This window comes from Centrocercus urophasianus, unplaced genomic scaffold (genome assembly GCF_019232065.1).
Source record: "Centrocercus urophasianus isolate 14NV4802_14NV808 unplaced genomic scaffold, USGS_Curo_1.0 seq_11, whole genome shotgun sequence".
Lineage (NCBI taxonomy): Eukaryota > Metazoa > Chordata > Aves > Galliformes > Phasianidae > Centrocercus > Centrocercus urophasianus.
The window spans coordinates 63,202,075-63,213,864 of NW_024884253.1; the positions used below are offsets into that span (position 1 = coordinate 63,202,075).

The window sequence follows — 11,790 nt, forward strand, 5'->3', positions numbered from 1 at the left end:
AGACAAAGTTTGACCAAGCTAGATGGTCTATCAGCAGTATTTCTTTTAAAAATAATCGCAGTTTTACAAATCGGATCCCAGACTTCTTAATATATTGCTTCTTCTCATTGAAAATTTTTAGCTTACTGTACAAAATAAAAATACAGAGAGTGATGAACTTCAAAGTTAATATTAATTATTTCCTCAGCATGACTATGTGGTTTTGGTTTCCTCTTAAGTATAGGCAGCAGAATTGCCACTACATGAAATGAGTTCGAATAGGCAAGAAAATAAGCAGTGATTTCAAAGATATTTTACAACAATGTTTTATTTTATTAAATATGAAAGAGCATAGATACAGGTGTTATTTTGAGGACATAAATTACACAAGGATTACACAATCTGTCAGAAGAACACAATAACGAAACATCTTTACATTTTGAACTTTTCTGCTTAGCTTTTAACAAACGTGTCTATTTCTGTTGCAAATAAGTAACGAGTGCTATTGAACTTCTGCAAATTCCCACAAAATCATGCTTAGTAGGATACTTAAAATGCTGTAAAGATGAAATCAGAATTAGATTTCTAAATAACATGATGGAAGAGATCTACTTAAGATAAATGACACACTGAAATAGGAGTTGAGACAAAACTGGTCATTTATGAAAGAATATATATATTCCATTTTATTTAGACATTACATTTGAATCTGCTTTCTTTGTCTGCAGGAATAGTCGCTGTTGTTATATGCATGAGCAATGAGCAGAACTGGCCCTAAATATCTGTAAACGTAGCAGCCAAATTTTAGATGTGCTGGTTTCCTATTTCACCAATCCTTCCAAAGAAGAAAAAACATGAATCTATTTGCTCACATTTCAGCGGGTTGAAATAGCACTCCTCTGCAGAGGGGCAATCAAGTCTACATGTGATCTCCATATTCATCTGTGCAGGGGACTACTGCATCCTAGGCATGTAATTGGGGCAATCACTAAATGACCAGACTGAGCAGCCACTGGCAAGGGAGAGAATATTAGTTTGTTAAAATCCTAAAACATTATCTTTTAAAACTTCAGGAAAACAGGAATGTATATGTAATATAATGAAAGATCTCTGTTTGACATTCAGAAGACTACTCACATAAAATACATATAAGCACGAAATTTGGCTTGTGTTCATAGGGATTAGCCAAGGTGCTTCAATGTATTACCACAAACATTAACTGAGTGAGACGGACAAGCTAATGTTACCACAGTATATAATTTTCAAAAGGAGCAATGAAACACAGTTTCTAAGAACCATAACTGTTGTAATTAAGGGTTTCACATTTACTTCTAAAACCAGAGAAATGGGGTAATGTTCTTGGTAGCCAAAACATTTTGCAAAAATACAGCATGAACCTGCAAAGACTAGGATTCACAAGCAGTCCCAGTGACCTCCAAGGTGAGCATTCTCATACAGCAAAGAGCTGCAGGATTGCCTTTGCTTTTTTTTTTTCAAAGAATGCTCAATAAAAGTGCAATATAGTGAAGCAAATAATCTGATTATTAGGATTTATTATTAAATGAAACATGTTCAGACATTTCATATTTGTGCCTTTTGTAGGGAGGGCATTCTGGTGCGGGTAGAGTCATACCACATTAGAAGAGATGGGCAGGGTGCACCCACATGTTTCACAGTGTGGTAACACTCCCAGAGTAGTTCCATTATATAATCCCATCAACAGGTAAAAAACATTGTGCTGCTCAGTTTCACACTGTGATTTCCATTTTTGATAAGCACTGACATTCGTTTTGCTTCTCATTCCTACTCAGGCATTTTCTTCCCCTTTTAGCATCTAGGCACTCACTTTCCCCACCCAGCCTCTTTTCTTCCTGAGATGTCAGAAGTATACACAACAAGCTTTGGAACCTGAGAATTTGGAGGTATCTTGAGACTACAGGGCTGCATTTGTATCATACCATGTTATCTCCTAATATACTATTGCAGTTACAATATAAATCTTCTAACTAGTTGATACACAATGCCTTTCCCGTAGAAGTAATAATAAAAAAAGCCAACAACATACCATTCAGCCACTAACATGAGACACCTGCTGTAAGAGTGACGTTTACCTTTGGTAAGTCCTCTTTTCCAAACAAATTTTGAGGGATAATTTCCAAAAGTACTACTATGAAATACTCCTTGAAGTAAACAATTAACACAGTAAAATAAAGAAAAAATATGTACATAAAATAACACTCTCTCAAAATTAAAACATATATACAATGAAAAAAAGGTTGAGATTTTTCCTAATTCTTTTATCAGTTCTGCATTATCTTTAGATAAGCAACATTATTACAAAGATAACACTACAAACAGGAAAACAAACCTAGTGAAGTAAGTGTTGTAGCTTTTTAAATTCTCTTGAGAAGTCAAGGAAATTCAGCATTCTACTTCATTATTAAATTTTAATTAAGATAGTAAGAGTCCTGGTGTGATGAGCAGTGTTTCATACAGAGGAATGGGAAAGGCAGCTAAGGATCCCTCCATGGAGCATCAAATAGAAAAAGTTCTGCCTCCAAGAACCTAAGATTTAGAAGTTAAGGAAAAGCCTCAAAGGCAGAGCAGCAACTTTCAGGTCTTTCCAAGACTTCAAGAAATCATTTAGTAGATAAGTCTGTTTTTTTCTAAATTTAATTTGAAGCCCCAACTACAACTATCATAAGAGTTCCCTAACAATTAAGACAGCTGAATCTTACTTGAAAGCCATAATTGCCTTTGTATTCCTGTGAAGCTTTGGAAGTCAGCTTTGGAATGGAAAATAATCAACATACTCTTAAAAAGATATGGAATATGATTGTGATTATAAGCAGAAACTGGTGTGAAATTCATTTTCAACAACAACAACAATACAGAAAATTTCCCAAATGTTGACTTTTCACCAATTTATGTTTTACTCATAGCTATTCCAGACAGTACCAGTTTCCCATTCAAAGTAGTTCATCAGAATAGATTAAGTTTAGTATATTCCCTGTGGTTTTGAGTATCCATGAGTTAGATCCTTCAATGGGCTCTAGCAAGCCATGGCACCGCACTTGTCATCACCTCTGGCTACAAATGATTTCCACAGATGGGATTCAACAGTGAACTCACTATTTATCCTTCCTGTTCTATGATTTGTTTTATAGTTCTTAGTGGGTTGTATTATTTTAATACTTGTAATAAATTCAATGCTGTTCTTTAGCAAAGCTGAACTTGAACCACAGCTGTAATGCACATACACAGACTTCTAAAATTTACAAGCTCGGTTTTAACAAACTGCAACAAAAATATTAAAGCTGCATAAATATTATCTGCATGTTCATTTTCTCACCATAAATGTAAGCTGAAAAGATGGCAATAAGTGTTACTTAATTTCACATATTAGATCTAAACTAAAGAAACACTTTTCTGGATTAATGATAGTTAACTTACAAATTTTGGACAATCGGTGAGCCCACATGTGAGCTACTTTCAGCATTCCTTCCTGTCAGCAGTTAGAACTTGTGATGACATTAATATTCTTACATTGTGTGCTGTGGAATGCTTGGTCAAGAGCTTGTTAGTTTGTGTTTGTTTTTTTTTTTTCTCCCTTTTTTTCTTATTTAACTGAAGTCTAATTCATATCTTCCACGAGAAAAGTTAATTGGACTGGGGTATTTATGTGCAGGTATAAATATTTTAAAAATAAATGTTATTCCACACATAGAACATTCTAGGGATTGGCCCAGCATCAAAAACTTAATTCCATGACTATTCTGAATCATTGCAGTTTTTGAAAAGGAAAAAGAGATTACTTCTTAAAGATTGCTTTCATGTAGAAGAGAGTGGTAAGCCTGTGAACTCTGAACTCAACTGATGCAAATGAGGAAATCTATGAACAAAATGTTATTAATGAATATTCAGATGATCCATCAAACTCAAAACACTTGCAGACTAGGTTTTTAAGGTCATCTAAATGCCAAAGGATACGGGTAGGCATTTTTTGAATCATTCCTCAACTAAGTGTCTAACTCCAGATGACTGAAAAACATAAATTTCCTGTCAATCCTCTACATGCCTGTCTATATCTTTGGATTCTTAAGTGAAGTTAAAAGCTGGTGCATCATACTGAAACAAGGAATTTTCACAAGCTTGAATGCCTATAGATGAGTGACACAATTGTGACAGGCAAAAGGTTGGTCGGTTGTGTTTGTTGTTTTAAAAAACACACTCCACAATAATTTTCCATAGTTCAACTCAAACACTGGCCTGAACCATCTCCTCTCTTCCTTGTGAGAAAAGACCATCAAGATCTAGAAATCTTTGCTGGAGAAGTGGAGAATGGAAGCCTATGCTGACCCTGGGGTTTCTCACTGGAAGAGGGTGGCTTGGCCTAGAGCTTCCATACAGCTTACCACTTGACTGTGTAGTTCTGCTGCATGTATAAATGATGCATAGCAGTGTCAGATTTAGTAACGGGCATTTAACAATTGGGATAGTTCACAGAATGACCTTCCAATTTAATTAAAGTTGTAAAATGGTTTCACCTCTCTGGAATTAACCTTTTTAGTCCGAGACAGGTGTTCCAGAAAGGGATCAGAGTATAATTGAACAGTTCCTCAATTTAGAAACTAAGAAGCTGTAAAAAGAAAAGTTCCAATTTTGAAATCTAATTAAAATGGTCAATTGTATAGTTTCTTTTGCTGACTTTTAAATGATACTAACACATTGCAACATTTTGAGTCATTTAAAGATCTACTCAGTGTAACATGATTAATGTTTTCCAATAGAAAATTGATTACTAACATTTACATCAAAATAAACCACCTGACTTATTTTAAGACTGGGTAGTTTAACTATAATGGACAGTAAGATTACTTTCAACTTTGCATTAAATTGCATTAATCTTGCAAACATAAGCTTGTGGTTTCCATGTTTCACTCCCTCACTAGCAACTGAAACATTTCAAGTTAGAAGTATGCTCTGATTACATATTGATCTACATTAAATATAGGGTACATAGGAAAAAATCTTAGCAAGTTTTTTTTCTTTTTTTTCTTTTTTTTTTTTTACAGGGCACCCAACCAAAATCTGTACAAAAGATAAGATAGTTACCCATTTTTTAATATAATAGATGCAGATGCCACTTTCTATAAATGTACCCTCATGTTCACTTGCCAATAAAATAGTAAACAAATCAGCTTTTTAAATCATTTTTTTAATAAATTATTAGAGTATTTTTACTGACACTCTCCAACAATATACAAAAATAATACTACAAGAGTACCAATCAGTCTGACCTACCCCTCATTTCACGGAAAAGTAGAGGTTACGTAAGGGCATTCCTGCAATCAGTCATCACTGTAGATGTCTCCTGCAAATGGCAGGTGTACGTGGCTGCCCGTGACGTTGGGAAGTCGAGAGAGGTCAGGCAGGTTCTGGATACGTGTTCTGAGTTCTTTCCGTACCTGGGACACTCTGGCTAGCTTGCGTTTGTATTCCTGTAATGTAGAAGAATTCATCAAGAGATTCATCCACAAATACCATCTCTTGTTTTTACCGCTTTTGGCATTTTCCAAATTAAAGTATTCCTTAAGCAAGTTAGATGACTCAATATCCTTACATAGGAGAGAACCCAGAAAACTGGATTATTTGGGAGGTGGAGCCATCAGCTCTGGCATCTGACTTTGAGAGGGTAACTATGGTTTGAATACTGTAAGTTCATAAACATTAAACAAGGAAAACAATCCTAATTAACACATTTACACATCTTTCCATGCAACTAGTAGAATGGGATTATTCTTAGAAACTCCATTAAGGATAGAACACATACATATTCTACTAATGCTCAAAGAGTACGGGAGGATAAACTCACTGATGTCAAAGAAGTTACTTCCACATTGTACTGATGAAAAAAACAAAGACACCAAATACCATCTGACCATGACAAGCCCCACCAACCTGACCATTCATAAATATTTGGTGTTAACATTCATAATAAATACATTGTTTCATTGATTTTATGAATCTAACCCTGAATTTTCAGAAACCTCATGAATTGGAAATTGAGGACTTCACACTGTACTGAAACACAGATCAAATCACTTATAACTCATACATGATTAGGAAGTACTTTTTACATGAAACAACATTATTCAAGATGTATTTAACACTGTAAAGCAGTGCACTTTAATATAGATAGTGCTTACCTATACTAGATATAATGGGGAAGACCAGCAGCACATATGAAATAAAAAAGTTATTCCAAAATGTAAGAAGATCAAATTGCTGTTTATAGGATCATTTACAGTTGAAAGACCTGCAAACATTTTTCACTGGAGACACTAAGCATTAGCAAGCAAAGCATGAAAATATACTGTATGTTATAACATATGAAATGTAGTGCTTTCTAATCTGCTCGCAAATTTTGCTGCAGTTAAGAAATAGCTGGGGATAACAAGAAATAGTTAAACACAAATTTAAACATTTGCCTACACTGCTAATAGACTGATATAAAACGAAAGGACAAAAAAAGACCTTTTGGTAGTGTAGAACCCATATAGAAGTACAAATGTTACATAATTGAGCACAATCAAATTCCTGGACAAGCTCCAATACACATAAATAGAAAGTTTGCTGCTGTAAGTGGCTGTGTGGCCCTCTTCCCAAGGGCAGTAATAGAACCACAAAAAATCTTAAATTCTTAATGAGAATGTAATGAACTTCTTAAAATAAATAGAAAATAAAATTAAAACTCCACATAGAAAGAACAAAGTGTTCCAGAACTAAATAAATTCCTTGATGTCACCAAGGTTTAAAATTTAGTAATTACATGCAGATCAGTCCTATGGATTAATGAATACAATGAAAAAAACAAAGACACAGAGCCTGCAGAACTTTAAACATTTGGTGACTGTATACACGGCAAAACAGCATTTTTTCACAGTGCAGGTAATAAAAAATACCTTATAATTCCAAGCCTATTGTTCCTAGGAAAACAATTACTTTTTCTCATTTATCCAAAACATCCTCACTGGTGTAAGTGATTTCAGCAAGTGGGGGTGGAAATAAAGGACTGTATCCTGACACTGTGTCCTCACAGTCATACCCAAAGTCTCCATTACTTGACAGCATTGAGTATGGAATTGAGTATTTTGTGAATCTAATGCTAAGAATATATGGATCCAACATCTAGACTAACAGCATTTCCCTACTGAGAGAAAATAAAAAAAATTAAAAAAAAAAAAAAAAAAAAAAAAAAAAAGGCAAAAAACCCAAGTAATTTTATATTAATCAGATACTAACATTATGAAAAATAAAAATGTGGGAAGGCCAACTGAAATAAGTTGAAAAATATAGAGTTTCTGCAATTACCTTAAGAGATGTGCTTCAGCTAAAGACGTGCTACTTGGAAAGTAATGGCAATGCGTTCCCTTCTCAACATTAAAATGACCCTGATCTCCCATCTGATCACGACTCCTGCTGTGTGCATCAAAATACTGTGTGGCAGCAAACACATTAAAAGGGAAAGAAAAGCAAACAAACAAAAAATCTCACCATGCCTGACTCCAAAGAAGGAATAAAAGATTCAAAGAAAACACAGATAGTTAATCTGCACTCTTGCTGGTCATAGGAAAAAACAAGCAAGTAAAAAACCACAGCAGATAAGGTGCAAATCAACACTCATAAAACAAAGGGCAAAAAATAAACCTAAACAGGCTAAAAAGAGTTACCAGAAGTTTTGGGCATGAGAATACATATGTTTCTGTGGTGGTGGGTACATCGGTTTGAGACCACTGACTTTCAAGGCCGGTTCCAATCTCTCAAGCTCAGGTGCAGACACAGGCCTTGTGCCACGGAACAAAGGCTGCTCACAGGCTGTGCGCATTGCTAACAATCTGCAAAGGTTCAGACAAAGGCAAGTATGTCCTGATATCTCAATGTTAAGACACACGGCAGTTATGTATAGGTTAATGCCACCCCTAGTTGGAGCTTTTTGTGCAAGAAAGCACAACTAGACTTAGAGGTGCCAGGTAAGCCTTGCTATCATTCCAGAAAATATAAGAGCACAGCTAAATTCTGTGCTGTCCTTAAAAACACAACATGGCTCACATCACACACTAATATGATTAAAAGCTCAGCTTATTTGTTAAGGATGAATATACTAAAATAACAACATTTAAAACACTGAACAGAGTCTGAATAAATCTGTATGCACCACACACAAGCTAAAGTTTTAACAAATCACATAGGACTGTCTTGGATAATCTTCCATTACAATTACCATTTTTGCCTGTTAGCTCAAAACAGATTTCTGAAAGTAAACTCCCACTTGCCAGTTTTCATCCACATCAGTTCGCCATCAGGCCTTACCACATCTGCTGCAAAATAAACAGCACTGAAACAATGAGCAGCAGTGACTGCTTTGGTTATCTCATGGTATTCTATCTATTGTCTCAAGTATGATATTCAAATTCTGCTCTATACAGGTTTACTAATATTCTTACAGGTTTCCTAAAGGCATACTTCACCATTACAAAACACAATTTGTTCTTCAGGAAACATCTTTGAGCTGGTAATGCATCCTCTAATTTGCAGTATCTAGGGATTTTTTAATAATTTAAACTGTCAAGAATTTAACATTTCAAACCAAATTTTTAAAATTAACTTAAAATATTATAGATTCCTTGGCTTGTTTGCAAATGAAGCAACAAGAAAGAGTGAACTCAGAAGTCTGAAACACACAAGCAAAATCAGTGACCATCTCAGGGGCTTCATTAAGCAACTTTTGATGACAAATGAATACACTACAGATCTTCAAACTGCACATTTTACCAAGACATTTCCCATCTGAAGGTTAAGTACCAGAAACACAAAGACCTTCACAGTGGTCACAAACTGCTTTTTTCACTCCTTCAAAATACAACTTCTTTATTCATCTCCTTCCAGCCTAGTCTTGGGTCTTAGACCCCACTTACTCCAGTCTTTACTCCTAGTCTCTATTCCTGCTCCCCAAGTACTCTTCGCAGAACAAATTTCTGTCCAACAAGGCTGTTCAGTGCCTTTCTTATCCACTGTTATGACTGTATTCACCTCCTATACGTGAATTCCTCCCTCTCCAGACCTGGTCTACACTTACCACTTGGTCTGTAGGCTTGGCTGCTTCTGGTTCCAGCTCCATGTATTTCTCCGCAATCCTTTATTCAGCCTGTCCGTTCTCAGCCTACATAGTATCTACATCAGATGATGCTTTGTCATGACGCTTTGTTTTCTTGGTCAGTCACTGCCTCTCTTCTCAATGAGCTGATCTCTTTTTTCTTCCATGGCCAGGCTCTGTATTTCATTCTTTACTGTAACATCTAGTCCTGATTCTTTAATATGTGGCTCCCAGTGCCAGGCTCTAGAGGCACTTGTCCAAGTTCTGTGCTCAAACCCATCAGCTTCTCTTCCCTGTTACTCAAACTCACAGGAACTACTGACAATCCACCTAAGGAAGAAATTCTCTGCTCTCATACCACACCCTTGGTCCATGGCCAGCCTAGAGACCAGCTCTCTACAGCTGCAATCACACGAGAAGTCTTCTTTTGCCCAAGCTACCAAAAAACTCTCTAGTAAGAAAGCTCTTTGTGGAGGTCAATAATGTCTAAAAAATCACTGATAAACATATTAAAAAGATTTCTTTTCCAATGGCTTGTAATTTCATTAAATCCACACTGATTTTTATTTGCATAATAAAATGGCTGCCCCTGACAAAAAGAATGGTTTCCCCACTCCATTATACTTTGAGAAAGAACATTAATAATGCCATCTCAAAGGAAAGGTCATTTTTTAATGGTTGTTTCATTACAAACTCATCTTAAGCTTTATCCTTGAAAACTGTGTTAGCAAAAAGTTTGTCAGTATTTAGGAAAGTTAAAGAAAACAGGGACTTGTAGGCTAACTTACAAGCATTATTACTACGTCTACTTGGTTTATATTTACATCCAATACTAAAAGGTTAAATTTAAACGTTAAATTAATTTTCTGTGTTGTCATCCAATATGGGATTTTTACCTCGTTAAAATATAACCATTATAATAAACCTGAAGGTACACAGTTCCAAGAGATGTTTAAATTACTCTGAATTCATGAGCTTAAAATCTTGTCTAATAGAACAAAGTTCATAAGAACTTCTGATGGCAAGGAATCAGGCACTTCGGTACAGTTCAGTGCAACTGAGCTCAAATATTCAAGCTGATACTCTATAAGGACACACAAAAGATAAAACAGAAAAGTTCTGAAAACGATAAAATAAAAAACGAAGTGGCCTCAGGCTTCAAGATAACTTCTTAAAGTTTCACCTATTCACAAATACTCTGAAAGAAATTATAGTATATCAGGGTTCAACTTCAAAGGAATCTCTGCATGAGAAAATTTTACGGTCTATTGGAAAAAAAACATGTCCTTAGCAATGTATTTAATGTATTTAGGAACAACAGTGTGAAGTCTTCAGGCTCAAATATTTACTGTACATAATGTACATTTCTAAATTTGTGTATCACACACATTCCTCATTTCGTCACGTGCAGGTCATTACAAAGATGTGTTCTGACTTGATTCCACATTTGCGTCTCATCTTTCTAAAACCAGTGCTGTGAGCATCCAACTGCAAATACATGACTTTGATGTTTATTCTCTAAAAGAGAAAAATGGGCAACTGAAAATATGCATACAATTTTTTCAGAGGTGAAAAGTGAATCTGAGATGGAGAGCAGCACTTCAGGTCACTAGGTAGGAGTTTTATCTGTAACTGGCCAGGACACAAATGTTTCAGGCTTATCTTTTCTGTTTTCAAAAGCATACATACAAAGTAGAAGTAATGAAATCAAGAATTTATTACAGCAAGGCAAAGTAGTAGTAGTAGCAGTTCAATCTGAGCAGCAAAAAGCTTAAAACAGGTCAATATCACACCTTTTCTAACTGTAGCATAAAGCCATTCACCTGTGAACAAGGCAAAAAAGAAAAAGAGGTATGAAAAATATTTGAATCAGAAGTGTTCTACTGACTTGCAATGTAAAATTCACCATATTTCAAGTGTAAAGAACAGGTGGAAGACCTCAACTTTCTGCTGTAATTGAGCCGAATACTATTGACCAGGTCTATCTGTATAAACTGGGCAAAAGACATTTGGAACAAGCTCTGCAAACTACTTAGTTTCATCTCCCACTTATTTTCTCATTTCATAAACTATTCTTATGCAATCTGAAGAGCATGTGGCTATTTCTTAGTGATTCTAAAGACTGGATCTCAAACCATGAGATACCATGGGATCATCCAATGATCGTACACCAGTAGATTTGATCAGCTAGACAAATTCATATTATACTTAAAAATTCATTGCACAATTTCATTAAGTAGGTAGATATATCCATTTTGTAGATATGAAATCTAAGGAAAATTTAGTTGCAGATGAGAGACAAGTATTCGCAAGTCTGATTTCCTTTAATGGTAATTGAAAGTGCTCAGCATCACTTCAGAAATGAAACTGTAGTTTACATGACTAATGACAATAATTGCCTATGTAAGATAAACTGCATGGTAATTTTGTTTCTATTTTTATGAGTGTGAAATAGATGCTTCAAATCTAGTGCTCAGTGATGGGTATGGGAATGTTAAGAAAGATAGTGCTGGATTGAGAGTACAACACACCAACAGTAGGTATCCTGACATTTATATGTTATAGATAATATAAGAAAGTTGTGCATAAGGGAAGTGATATCAATTGAGAACACGGAGCAGTTACAAGAAAACCCAAAAAATTAAATTTCCCAT

General features: G+C 35.2%; 1 protein-coding gene across 1 annotated transcript in view; it reads right to left on the reverse strand.

Moving 5' to 3' along the window:
- Positions 1–291: 291 nt before the first annotated feature.
- The window catches only part of RPRD1A (regulation of nuclear pre-mRNA domain containing 1A), a 44,456-nt gene continuing 32,957 nt past the window's right edge, over positions 292–11,790 (reverse strand). The window contains exon 7 of the mRNA XM_042839836.1: positions 292–5,480. Coding sequence (XP_042695770.1) covers positions 5,331–5,480 — 150 coding nt within the window. The 3' untranslated portion in view covers positions 292–5,330. The remainder of the gene's footprint in view (positions 5,481–11,790) is intronic.